This window comes from Corvus kubaryi, unplaced genomic scaffold, assembly GCF_017639235.1.
Source record: "Corvus kubaryi isolate FWS band 111438036 unplaced genomic scaffold, C.kubaryi_AGA036_p1.0 split3-131, whole genome shotgun sequence".
NCBI classification, from domain to species: domain Eukaryota; kingdom Metazoa; phylum Chordata; class Aves; order Passeriformes; family Corvidae; genus Corvus; species Corvus kubaryi.
In genome coordinates this window covers 7,391,632-7,405,464 of record NW_024582083.1, presented here as the reverse complement: position 1 = coordinate 7,405,464, position 13,833 = coordinate 7,391,632, and the positions used below count along the sequence as shown (strand labels likewise).

Here is a 13,833-nt window from a genome sequence, read left to right as displayed (position 1 = left end):
CTCTGAGTTCTATCAGAAGCCACTGCCGGAGAGATGAGAAGAAAGCCCGCGTTCGCGCTGCTGGAGATGTAAGTCTGTGTTTCAAAGAGTGCAGCCCCTCTCTGCGAGACCCCTGCGAGCCGCAGCCCCGGCGCGGAGCTGGGCTGCCCGGGGAGCGGGCTCCGCTCGCTGCCGGCGGTGGGAGCGCGCTGCCGTCGCGGCCCCTCCTCGCCGGAGGCCAGCGGGCAGCGTGCCCACACTGCCTCGGGAGTGTCTGCGGAGTGTCCTGAGAGGCTCCGGTTACTTTTATGCTGTGTGTTCCCCATCGCTGCGAAGCATTTTTTCCTGCAGCTGGGAAGTACTGAGCTCTTTCCTCAGCTCGAGGTTAATCATCTGCTTGCAATTAACCTGTGACCTCCCACGTCTGCGGCGCGGGGCAGCGCTGTAGCTTTAACGCGGGCGCTGGAAGCGGGAGCGGTACAGCAGTGCCAGGTCCGGCCCCGGAGCTGCCGCAGATCCCTCACTGCCTCCTGCCATGGAGAGCCGCAGCCTCCTCGCCGCCCTCCTGGGCGCTGCCCTCACCGCCCTCCTGCTGCTTCCCGCCGCCTCCTCGGCCCACCGTAAGCTCCTGGTGTTCCTGCTCGACGGCTTTCGCTTCGACTACATTGATGACAGCGAGCTGGAGGGTCTGCCGGGCTTTCGGGACATTGTGAACATGGGGGTGAAGGTGGATTACATGACCCCAGACTTCCCCAGCCTCTCTTACCCAAATTACTACACGCTGATGACAGGTGAGTACGTGTATTTCTGCGCTGTGATGCTCTTCAGAGCTGCCAGCTCCCAGTGCTGAAGTGGAAAACAGCTCCCTGTGACTTTTTCTTTTGAAGAAGATATAAAAATAACCCAAGTCGTGCTTTTTTTAGCTGGGAGTTTAAAAGCACTGTGGTATTACAACCCAGATTTTTTTCCGTGAAACCTGTTCCAAACTAGGAAATGCCACTTGGAGCTAATTTTTGAAGCTCCCTTTGTTTATCCGCAGTGTAGCCAGGTCCCTACCTGCTAACACCTCAGCATCATGGCCAGCTGGGACTCCCTGGTGTGAGCATATAGAACATAAAAACAACTGGGAATGCATGGAAAATGAATACAGAGACTGCTCAGGGGCTTTAATAAAAATGCATGTGTGTGCATGCATTGAGTGTGGCTACACTAAGAACTTATTTTCAGTCAGCAGGTCTGTTTTGGCAAGTTCAGCATTAAATTTCTTTTTAACTCAGTAGATTTTCTGTTTTCTTAACTTTGCTCTAAGTACTCATATCTGTAATAATTCAAAACAGCCAAATGGAAAAAAAGTCAGGATTTTTGCTTTTGCTCCCCTGCAGTTTTTCAGAATGTCCAGGGCAGGCTTTCAGAAAATTGAGAGGGCAGTCATAGTTTTCATGGTGCCAATTTGCTTTTAATCTTATGTGGAGGACACATGATTACAGTGACACTAGGAAGGTGCAGAGAGTACAGCTGGGCCAATTCCTTCAGAGACAGACACCAAGGAAACAACAGTTAAGTAAAAAAAACCAAGAAAACCCAACGAAACAAGTTTTTTTTCTGGAGTTTCTACTTGGATTTTTCTCTGGAGTTATTGAATAAACAAGAGTTTCCACCTAATGAGGAGGAGTAAGAAAATCTATCCTCTCCAAAGATATGTGGCATCTTCCGCTATCCTTGGAACAATGCAGTGCCCAGTGATTCATATACTGCTTGCTGGGAAAGCAAATAGATGCCATTGTAAGACAAAAATCTGACATCAGTTGTGCCCAGCTTGTTTTGAAACTGCTTAACCCCTTCTTCCCTCTCTTTCAAGAGAAATGCTTTTCTCTTTGCTCATCTCTGATCAGAGTATAAAACCCATCACAGGGTTGGTTTTGGTTTTTTTTATTTTCATTATTTGGTGCAAATATATGAATGCAGAATAAATGTCGTGACTGAAAACAGAGGTGTTCCACTCCAGGTCATGTTTCAGGTGTACATAGGCAAACCGACCTAATACCTCATAGGTGCAAAAAATCTTTGGATGGAGCTGTTAAAGAGAAGAAGAAAATTGAGCAACATTTCACTCCTAACCACATTTAGTCATCACTCCTACTAAGTGTGTATACATATAGTGAAGTCTATAATCAGCCTTTTGAGGAGTTTTGAAAATATCCTACTTTGTACTCACAAAGAAAGAGTTTTGTTTCAGGTGATGAAACACCACTACTGGACTTCTCATATTTTTAGTAGAGTTCTGCACTTCAACCTGTAGCAGTAAGATAGTCTGTGAGACTAAGCTCAACTCTTCTTGCAAGTATGCCTGACTTTATGATAAGGATATCAATGCAAATACAATATAATTGCAAATATCAATTCACCTTCCTAACACATGAGTCACAGTAGTATTAAGTAGGTCAGGAACCAATTGAGGACTAAGTTTTAGGTGATGAACACGCCCAGAGGAAGACCCAAGACTACCCTTGAGCCCTTGGGGTGTTAGTGGACCCTATAACTGTGTCCTGACATGACAGCAGAGTAAATCCCATAGCTTCACTGTTCTTACCCTTTGGGGCCATGGTGACATTTCCACTGAAAGGAGGTTTTATGGGGTGGTGTGGTTAGGAGTGCAGAGAACGTGGCAGATGTAGTGTTAAGCTGTGTTGAGTCTGCATCCATTTAATTTGCAGAGTTGGGACAGGTTTTGGAGAAAATTCAGCAAGGCAGGGTGACACAAGCATCCTGCTCTAATGACCTGCTTAGGGAATAGGAGGCTACTGTCTCCCTGGTGCTGCTGTATGGGCATGGGGAAGCTTTCATCTCATCTCACCAGCCATGCATCCCCTCTGCTGCAGGGAGACACAACTGCAACTGGTTTTATTTCTGTTTGCAACTGGGATGTATGGGAGTTAAATGCTGCCACAGTTTCTTCTGGGAAATCAGGAACAAATTATTCTTCATGTCTTGTCCTACACTGCTGTTTCATGAGCTGCTAAGAAATTCAAATTTTAACCTCCAAAACGTTGTATTTGTCTTCATAGTATATTGGCTTCTTTCAACTAAATCAGTTGAAGAAATTTCTGGCTCTACCTGCACATTCCCATCCCTGGCTTGTTCATTCTATCCTACTTTGGTTTTTTGTTTGTTTATTTGTTTTGATAAATACTCCTGTCCCTTCTTTCTCTGCTCATTCACAAGGCCTTATGGTTCCACATCCATTCAGGAATATGGCTGCCAGGTCTTGGACAGCATGTGCATAAAAGTGTTGTAGTTTGTGTGTATCTGACTTGCCTCTATTCATTCTTGTGAGCAAGGCCTTTCCTTTCTGCCTACTGCCCTTCACCCCACATCCATGCAACCTTCATGACTACCAAGCGGTTGAGTTATTACTAAATGAGAGAAATTCTCTCTCATTTCTGTGGCTTTGGAGGAGGGCAGTGGACTCTGCCCCTCAGATACCATCATCATTGGGACAGGTTAGTCTCCTCAAACACGAACTCACCACCTCCTCCTCCTGCCCAGACCTGCAGGCAGAGGTTATGGAGATCAGCAGCACCAGCCTCAGTGCAGATGCCAAAGTTCACCCTTTGGCCCTGCCAGAGCACAGCACTCCTCTGCACTGACAGCTCACAAGTAATGGCACGCAGCACAGCTGCCCAACTATCTGCAGGATCTTCTAGTCATTATATTTTACTTAACCAATGATTTCAAGAGGGCAGCCTGACTGAATTTAATATTCATAGGAAATGGCAAATGTACCGAGATTTTAAAAGCTATAACTAAAGAGATGCAACTGTAACTGTTGACCAAGAGCCACATATCTAAAAGCAACTATCTAATGTATACTAATGAGAATCACACCCCATTCTGCTGAGATGAGGTGCTGGGTGAAGCACCAACACCAGAGGACAAATAGGGTCCAGCCTGGTGAACTAAAAGTATAAATTTTTGAAGGGAAACATGGGAGGGAGGTGAATTGCCTGTGGTCATGTAGTGCATGTAGTGGTCATGCAGAGCTCTTCATGGGTCCCCCTCCTGTTTATACCTGCTGCTGCTGTTAACCTGTGATATTTGCTGGAGCTTCCCCAAGTCACACAGAAAACCTAAGCCCAGAGCCTGCTTAGAGGTCTTTTCCTTTCCTGCAAACCTACCACAATTATGAGAAAGAAAACCAGAGCGTAGAAACCAGAAAAATATTAATGGTTTGGCTTCCTTATGTAAAATCACAAAGTAATTCAGAGCTTGGGATGAAGCGTCAGTCTTCCTGCAGGCCAGGGCATGGCATCATGACCTGATAGTTGCATGAAGAAGCATCAAACAGAAGCAAAATCAGTGCTGGTGCAAAGGGATCTCACTGACAAGCAACCAGAGAAGCTGTTTTGTTACAAAAACCTGGTGCTGTGCATGGTAGCTCAAGGATGTGCTAGCTTAAAATCCAACTCTTTGAAAGTCTTCCCCAGCAGTCTTCTCTAGCAACTTCCTTCATGCCACGTTTCTTAGTATTGGCTTCTACTGTGGCATAAAGACTTGTTTTCAGGTGGTTGGGTTGCTTTCTGAGCTGCTAGACTGAATCCTACCTGGTGTTCTTGCTCTCCATGGTGCAATTACGATGTTGCAACTGTTGCCCTGAAAAACATGAAATGGAGAATTAGGTAAAAGGAGATGTTGCTGCTGTGACAGAGCTTTTGCAGGACTTTTTGTGGGCTTGGCAAGGGAGGGAAGAAGGAGTCCAAATACATCTATTCAAAAGGCTTCCTTAATCACACCATGTGCTGTTTGTTTTGAAAAGGAAGGAATTAAGACCACAAGCCACCTCGGATTGTTATCCTGTGGGGAGTTTTTAATTTTTCCCTTTCCCTGTTGTGGCCTGGTTCTGCAGGGAGTGCTCATGCCAAGTTCAGTGCAAAGTCTGAGGTCTCCCCTGTAACCGCTGCAAGCAGGAGTTACTGCTTCAGAGCACCTCGTGCTGTATCTGTCAAGAAAAGCTGCTCATGCTGTGGTAGGGTCTCCCTCACCTGACAAGCTGCAGGTGTTGGAGCGGTGATGAAGGACTCCTTGCAGTCCAGCTCTCCTGAAGTCCCCCCCCAGCTGAGAGCACTCAGGGGTGCCTCATATTTCCAGCCAGCATAAACATGGACAGTATCACATCTGAGACAGAAATCCAGAAAGGATTTCTTTTCCAGGATCATAGCTAGAATTGAAGTCTTTCTGGCAGGTCTTCCATGAGGATGTGCCAGCTGCCTATGTGCAGTCCCACATCCAAGATACATATTTCACTTGGCCTCCATGGGAAGCAAAGGGAGCCCCTGATTGCAGAGATGGCTGGGGAACTGCTTTGAGAGGAGCCAGCAAGGATCCTCCATGTGCCTCTTTGGACAGGACCTGATCTTAAATAAGTGGCAAAGGGGCTGTGAGGTCCCATGAAGATTGAGGGATGGAGGAAAAGGTAGAGGATATTTCAGTCTCCTGCACCCAGAGTGAGGGCTGTGGCCTTTGCAGGGCCGTCCCAGACTCGCTGCAACACGGTGATGGCACATTTAGGGCTTGTCTGAAATACAGGGGTGGTGTATGGTGTTTCCTCAGCCACTGCTGCTCATCCCTGCATATGCCATCACCTCCTCCTCTGCATGGCAGTAGGGAACAGGGCAACATGGCCGATGTCCCAGGAATAGGTGACATCAAGTTCTACTCTGCCAGACTGAAGGTTTCACCCAGCTTCCATGTTTCAGCAATCTTCCCTTCACTCCTCACTCTTGATGTTGGCATACTTAACTGCTGAAGGGCTTTGGTGGATGATGCTGAAGTCTAACAAACAGTCAGTCTACATCTGTTTTCCCCTGAGCACAGGAAATCAACATACACTGAGTCCTGTTTATTCCATGTTTACTGGGAGAAAATACCATTTGGGCTCCCCACCCTGGAATCTTCTGGAGTCTGGCTGATGTGCACACATACTAGTATATTTATTGTTTGCTGTGAGAGGTTTTCTGATTTAAAGTACAGCAGCTCCAGGCTCCTTCCACTCAGTACCTGAAGGAAGCCCATCCTGGTGATGGTTCTAGTGGATGGATATTTTCTGCTGCACAGTTAATGGCATCCTGACACCAGCCTGGTCCAGAAAAGGATGCTGACAATTTCTGTTCAGCAGTTAAGCAAGTTCTTAACTATGTAAGCAATACCTGTGTGTTTTCTGAGGTAAAAAAATGTAAGGAGTATAACAGGGAAGTTTATTACACACACATGAACTAAAACTATCTCTACTTCACTGTCCAAGCTTAGAAAAAATCCAGAAGGACAGAGCGCATGATGAGTCACAAGGGAAAAGGATTTTTTCTTTTTGGTCCTCTTAAAGAGCTACAGATGCCAGCAGCAGTAAAGATTTAAAAGATTCTGTTTGTGACATACAGCTCTGAAATCAAGTCTCTTACTTTTCTTGGATTCATTAGCTTTCCATTTCTAAAACTCTGTGTTGGGAAGCAAAAGAATAAATAAAGAATAAATAAATAAATAAATAAAATGAATAAGTCTGTGGTAATACTATTAACTGGTAGGGAAAGGGTACTATCCCAGCAAGAACGGGCTGGAAAAGATAGTAGGAACCAGGAGGATTTTCATTTTCACATTCTTCCTCTCACTTTGTTTACTCACCACCTGCAGAAAGGCTGCAATTCCAAGTGTCAAGATTTTTCTGTTTCACGAACAAAATATTGCAAAAATCTGTGTTTGCGTTCTACCAGTTAAAAAAATGGAAATGCTTCTGAAGTGTAGAACAGAAAGTTTTTTCTAACACAAGTTCACAATGCTACAAATTGAAATACAGAGTTTTTTCCTTCTTACTAGCTACAACCTCACAACTACTACCTACTACCAGCTATTAGCTAAGTGGACATTCATGTACCAAGGTATTTCTTAGCCTAGAGCTGAAGTTACTGCCAGAGGCTCATACTCTGTCTAATAGTACAGGCAGCAGCTTGTCCATTGTTCTGTCCAGGCCCTCTGTAGTGCTTGGACCTTCAGTGCCCTTGAGCCACACCCAGCTCTGGAGGTTCAGGAGTCCCAAAGTGGTCCCTGAGCCCACCACAATTCCGGAGAGCAACCAACAGCTCAGAGTCCCTGCTCTCCAGGACACAAGACCTGACTTCCCACATAAGAAAGCATCTGCAAAACTTCAGCTGAATGATTTATAAGCAATTTTTGTGCACCCCAGCCCTGGCCCCATGATGAAAGCATTGAATTAAGAGTTTCAAGCTCTTACTAAATGAATCCCCTTTAGGGAAAAAAATAATGCTGTGTGTAGCAGAGATTTTTTTTTTCTGTGCTTTTTGATGTGATCCAGCTTGAATTGCGAAGTCTTACCTGGTGCAGTCTAATGTGTTTATGCTTTGGCTCTGTCTGGTATTAGAGGTCATAAAAATTTGGAAAGACTTTGCCAGCAAGTTCCTTTGAAACATGAATTGTCCATGCACATTATGCAAATACTGGTTTTACTTGGGCAGATGGCAGGGCCACTTTGCCCAGGCCAGCATTCCCCCCAGACTTCTCATGAGCTCTGGCCTTCTCCAGGCTACTTCAGGTTTAGCACATGGGTTTTGTTTTCACCCTGTGATCTTTCATTTCAAAGCAGAGCAGATGAGACCCATCAGGGGAACAGCAGAGCAGGGCCTATATCAAAGCTCAGTTCCTGGGGACAACAACCACTATATCTGCTCCAGAACAGGAATATGGTGCTGGTGCCTTCTAAGTCCTGCTTTCTTCATCCTTATGGCAGGCAGCATAAGCAGAGCAGAGCACTTCCCAAGGCAAGTCATCCAGCTGTTTGCATGGAAGAACTTAACTCTTCCCCAGCCTGTATAGCCCATTGGGAGCTTGTGCTTGCATCTGCCCCCCCAACTCTTGTCACTTTCTAGAGAGTGGGGACATCATGGTGGGACACAAGAGGAAAGGTCTCATCATAATGGCAAGGCATATATATAATACTTCATAGTACATTTAGCTAAATGGATGTGCTGATGCTCATCATCAGGTTACGGTACCTTTGCTGCATTGGCGAATATGCACACTGTGGATTCTCTGATGAATCTGATTTGCTCAGTGCAGAGATGGCAAATGGCCCAGGAGTGCACGCTCTGGTCTCCGGATCTCAGGCGCAGCCAATGCAGGGTGCAGAGCACGCAGCGTTACTGTGCTGCTGTTGTGGCTGGCCAAGTGGCTGTGTGTTTTGCTGGTTTTTTAAGTTTCGTCTTTGTTTTGCAGAGATTCATTTGAATGCTGACGAAAGTGCTTGGAGACATGGGAATGTGCTTTAGACAAATGCTGTATGAAGTGTAGTGTCCAAGTAAGCTGTAGCATGCAGACTTGCAAAAAAAAACCCAACTTACTGGCTCTCCTCCAGAAGGATACAGCAGTTATCATATTCCTGGGAACTATACCCTCTTTGTTTTCCTCTCTTGCTTGAGGAAGGAGTAATTTTTACTACAATTACAGTGAGTGTAAATAATGACATCTGTATGCTGAAAGTACTTTCTGCCCTGCTTCTATTTTTGGAACTGTTAAGATAATGTTTGATTACAGAGGAAAGTGGCAGTAATGGAAGAAATAATAAATCCAGAATGTTATGGTGACTCCCTAGCACCATGTTGCTATTCTGATAATGATTCAAAAGAAGCACACCAAATGTAATTTTCTTAGGCTGGAGAAAACAGGGGATATAAAGAACTGGGGTTGTACATGTGACCCAAAAGAAACTTGAGAAATGGCCTTGATTCTGTGTACAAGTATCTTGTGGGGGAGGGGACAGGGGCAGAAATGCCAGTTATTCCAGGGCTTTTCAATCTAGTGAGCAAGGCTCAGAATAGCCATGGTTGAAGATTAACAAAGGTCAAAAATAAAATTAGAGGTCAGGCATACTTTTTGAACAGTGTTTACTTATGATGAATTTTGGGAGGAGCAACTCAAGGAAAAGAATAATTAGTTGATTATTGATGTCTTCCAAACAAGTCTAGGGTCTGAGATACAGGCCTCAGGTAAGCAGACGTGAATGGCCTTAAATGGTCACGTCTTTTGTTCTGTTGCTCACCTGATCTTCTTTTCTGACCCTGTGAACCAGGCACATCTGCAATGAAAACTGATGCCTTACAGTCTTCTAGGCCTCTTTTTCAATATTAAGAAAAGGATTTGGAGTCCATAGAAAATTGAACTAATCTAATGCAGAGAACAGAACACTGTCCTCTGTATTAGTTCAAACAGTTAATTAAACTTCCCTACAATACTACAAAGAACAGTCTCCAATCTCTTCCTTAAAAATGTGGATAAACAGAGAGCAGACCTTAAGTCCTATAGGATCAGTAGCAGCTAGAGCCCATTGTTTGTATACGAAGACTACACCATACATCATACAGATACCTAATCTGTAGGTTTCACACTGACAGAACTTCAGCACTCACCTGCAAGTTTCCCAGGCTGGCACAAATTACCTGCTGCAGTTTATCAGGTTGATAGATGCTTAGGAATACATGGACTTTAAGAAGCTGATGTTGTCCTGTAAATTGTAGGCCTGTGTTTTTGATGCATTATAGAGAGTTCCTTCCTTCCTATCTCTTTTGAGACTTACAGCAAAGAGAGCACTTGACAGCCTGAAGAGAACAAATTACTGCCCATCCAATCTACCAGTTCTCCTATATTAAACCTGTTTGCTAAGTATGGTAAGTAGTGACTGCCACAAACTGGGACCACTTTTTTCCTCTGGGAAGGAGGAAATGTTTTGCATAATTGAAATACTTTTTAGTAGGGAAGGAGAGTTCAAAATCCATTTCAAGATCACATGCACCCAAAGTATACAGAGTCCTCTGCTTGAAATAACAGAATAAGAATACCAAGGTTATTTCAGTTCTGATCACCATGCTCAGGCTCAAAATAATCAAAGCATGTTATCTGGATCCCTGCAATAATATGACTCACCAGCTAATGAGGACAGTGTCTAACACAATCTTCTGTTGCTTTTTAAGATATGGAAATAAGGAACTTCTAGTACCACTTAATCTTCAACATTTCTTTTCCCATTTCTGTTAATTCATCTTCAGAATAACTCCTAAAATATGGTATCTTCTCTCTGTCAATTACAAGAAGTAGAAGACATATCTCAGTTATTATATACTAGTTTCTTGTAATATGAAGTTGCCCAAGGGCCCCTCCGATACAATAAGGGGCCTGAACATGTCTGATGAAATGATTGCTGTGCCCACAACCAAGAACAAAGCATGATCATTACAAGAAAAAAAAGAAAAGCTAACAATAATGGAAAATAAAATGTGTTTGCCTAGTTTTTGCCTGTTTGCAGAAAAACAACGTGCCCTATGGATAAAGGAATAAGAAATGCAAGTTTCCCAATCTTTTTTCTATGATTCTAGATTGTGCTCTTATCACCTTCCGTTCACAGCTTGCTTCCCACAGCCCTCTGGTTGTGAGTGCTGATGGGTACCTTAAAATGGCCTCAGACTTGGCAGGTGTTGGGTGTGTAGAAGGAACCAGGTGTCAGCCAAACTTGTGGCACCCGTGGGCTGCTGCTGACATGGTTTTTGTGTGGGGCTGAAATGTTGAGCAGGCCATGGGGTGAGAGATTTGTTTCTTCTGGCCTCAGCTGTCTAAAATTTGGCTGCCTGAAGCTGAGAAAAGGCTGTGATCTTTCTCTACCAATAATAGAGAGTATATGCACCTCCAGATACCTGAGATGCCTGTCTTAGGGTGGCATGAATTGCTTTCTAGACATGACTCTTCTCATCCATTGATTGTGAGGGGAATGCGTGGGGGATGAAAAGCTTCAGCAACTAACTTTTGGGTGTCTGAACTGGGGGATTTAGTGAGCAAACTGGAGCACCTCAGTAAAAGGTAAGAGTCAGGGAGATTTTATGAATGGTCACAAGGTAAGAGATCTCTGAATTCAAGTCACGGCTTTCCAGCTGATTTGCTGGATGATCCAGTAGTAGCAGTGGCAGTGCTGCCAGCATCCTTCTACTGAAGAACACCAATCTGATTGTGCTGCTTTTTTTCTTCACTCTCAAAGGTCGCCACTGTGAGGTCCATCAGATGACTGGAAACTACATGTGGGACCAGAAGGCAAATGTATCTTTTGATATTGGTGTGAATAAAGAAAGCCTGCTGCCTCTCTGGTGGAATGGATCAGAGCCTTTGTGGGTCACAATGATGAAAGCTAAAAAGAACGTTTCCATGTATTACTGGCCAGGTTAGTATGTGAAAAGTTGCTACAGTGCATCTTGACATCTGAGCACTCCATATGCTGTAGGAATGGTTCTCTAATACAGTTCTGAAATACAGATAGGAATTTTATGTTCTTTACTAACCACACATAGAAATGAATTAGCTCTTCTTCGGTCATGATAATTTGCATATGCTTAGAAAGGAGGAGACTGAAGTATCACTAGAGGCAGCTTTCCACTAAATGCTAGCTTCAGGAGGGTGCTGGCTTGAAGAGCCTCCCTTCCTCTGTCAAGTGCTTGTTCCTCTTCCCACCTGTAACTTCTACTATGCTGAGTGGTTGCTGCACGAATGGTTCATGGTCCAGTCAAAGTTAAACAGTAACCACCCTCCCCCAAAGGCTTCCTTGGTTTTAATCTGGAAATCAGTAGCTGAGAGCTGAAGATGATCTGCTCTGTGGGGACAAGAAAATCCAGCTGAAAGCAAAGCCTCCTTGTCCTCTGGTCCCCCTTCATTGTTAATTCATCTGAGGTCCCGGTTGTTCTGAGTCTGAGACATTCATTTGGAGGGACTTGGCCTTTCTGTTCCTCATTTGTTAGATATTGGACCACTGGAATGACTAGGGATGTGCAATAATGAGTCCTTTTTAACAAACAGAAGTATTATATCCCTTAGGCTATACATCTAGGGACTCACATGGAAATAGATGTTCCAGCTGAGCAACCAGACCAAATCCCTTGCAAAGTACCCAGATTCTCAACTTTCTAACCTTCTGACTGCCACCTACCCTAAGCAGTCTGCAGTCTCAATGTGTAAGTGCAGGCTGGAGGACCACAGAGCTGTTAGAAGAGCTGTACTGAATACAGCCAGCGCCAGCAGGGCAGTGGCAGCTGACTCATGCCATGGGCTCCTGGCCAGCTCGTCTCTGCATCCCAATGCACATGTGCCTGGCCACAGTCTTTCCATGCAATGTGGCTAATGGTGCCCTGGCAAAAAGCCCACAATTCTAAGGAATGGGAAGAAAGAGTGAACCAAGATGAAAAACATTGAAAAGCCATCCAGAGTGTTTCTACAGTACTGAAGAGCAAAAAGATCTGACGATGACAGTATTGCCTTATAGACTCAGAGGCAGTCAAAGAGCTTAGATCAGCCCTTAAAAAATGGTGCTTCCTATTGAAGATGTCCCAAGTGATCTAACAGCAAGGCAAATAGCAGGATATAGAAATTATACAAAAATGTTTGAATTCTTCTAAAAATTTACAGAAATCTCTCTTTCTGTAGACTATTAAATTTTAACTACTATTGTAATTGCTCTCAATAGGTATAATTATGTACTGAATAGATGTAACAGCCTACAGAGAGTTGCTAAAATCCAAAAAACCAGTATCACTTTCCATTAAATGCTTTTGGACTTTACCTAGCTCCTTCATGTTCCCCTTTGAGCAGTGTTTCCCAGGGAGAAGACGTATGAGGTGTGTATATATATGTATCCCTGTACACATATGTATACCCTTCACTCTTCTCTGCCTGCTATTTCTAGCTGAAAATTGCAAGAAACAATAGAGCCCCCCTTTTCCTAGTGCTTATGCTCCCCAGTGTATGCATGGACCCTCTTACAACACAGAGGGGGAATTTTTTGCATGGATCTGGTATTTTAGCTATGGACTGTGACATGTATCTCTGTCGGTCCTTAATTATTTATCTGTGATGGCTGACCTTTGGCAAAGCCATCAGGGCTTCAGTTCAGCAAAAGCTGAAGCACATGTTTATTTTAAGGGTATTCGTGGTCTCAAAGGACACATTGGCCATACAGGGTCAGGCACAGGAAGCAGGGTGCAATGTGGAACTATTGAACTAAAACACAGGGTTGTTGGGCTGCAGTAGAACTCCAGGTATAACTGGGGGGAACAGAAGTCACTCCAAATGCAACAGCATTTATTACATTTTCCCTATATGATTTTTTTTCTTACCGTTTTCTAGTTCCATAGTAAGGACAAAATTCTTTCTAAAAATTCTGATCTATCATTTTAAAGCTTAAATTCTTAACAAGCCAATTGAATGAGGAGCGATACCAAACAAAATGAAAATAAAAACCCAAGACTTAATAACCAAGGTGAATAGAGGTCCCACAGACATTTGCACCACATACGATCTGCTATTGGTGATTAGCTTTCCAGCTTAAAGATTCACTGCTGCTTAGTAATGAATCTTGCAAATACGATAAAGATCCAAACAGGAAAAGTTTGGGAAACTCTTAACAGGAACTGCAATATATAGTCAAATTCATCACACTTTCTTCTGGAAGATGCTATTTTCTCTTTAGCCAGCAGTGAAGACAAACTAGATCAATCAACTGTAGCAGGAATGCATTGGAAATGCCAGAGTGCTGATTCCCAGGACTAACTTTTACCACTGCCATTTCCTCCTCAGAGAGAGTTCCAAGCTTTGCAAAGTCTGAACCCAAAATCTGCTGCTTCATTTTCTTCCCTACATTCCTCTCTCATATGTAGTCAGTGCTTAAAGAAATAAAATCCAGACCCCAGCACACAGGAACACAGAGCAGGAGGGCTCTCGTATGTGAACAGCCATCACAACAGCTTTATCTGTGAGCCTAACATA

At 43.9% G+C, this 13,833-nt stretch overlaps 1 protein-coding gene and 1 long non-coding RNA gene across 2 annotated transcripts in view; one reads left to right on the top strand and one right to left on the bottom strand.

The window, feature by feature from the left end:
- Positions 1-315: 315 nt before the first annotated feature.
- ENPP6 (ectonucleotide pyrophosphatase/phosphodiesterase 6) overlaps positions 316-13,833 on the top strand; it is a 32,663-nt gene continuing 19,145 nt past the window's right edge. Inside the window, exons 1-2 of the mRNA XM_042014904.1 lie at positions 316-770; positions 11,063-11,242. Coding sequence (XP_041870838.1) covers positions 515-770; positions 11,063-11,242 — 436 coding nt within the window. The 5' untranslated portion in view covers positions 316-514. The remainder of the gene's footprint in view (positions 771-11,062; positions 11,243-13,833) is intronic.
- On the bottom strand, positions 1,899-8,184 carry LOC121658242. Its single transcript, XR_006013900.1, has 3 exons — positions 8,037-8,184; positions 4,581-4,629; positions 1,899-2,053 (listed from the first exon to the last, which is right to left on the bottom strand). It is a non-coding gene; the product is annotated as an uncharacterized LOC121658242 (long non-coding RNA).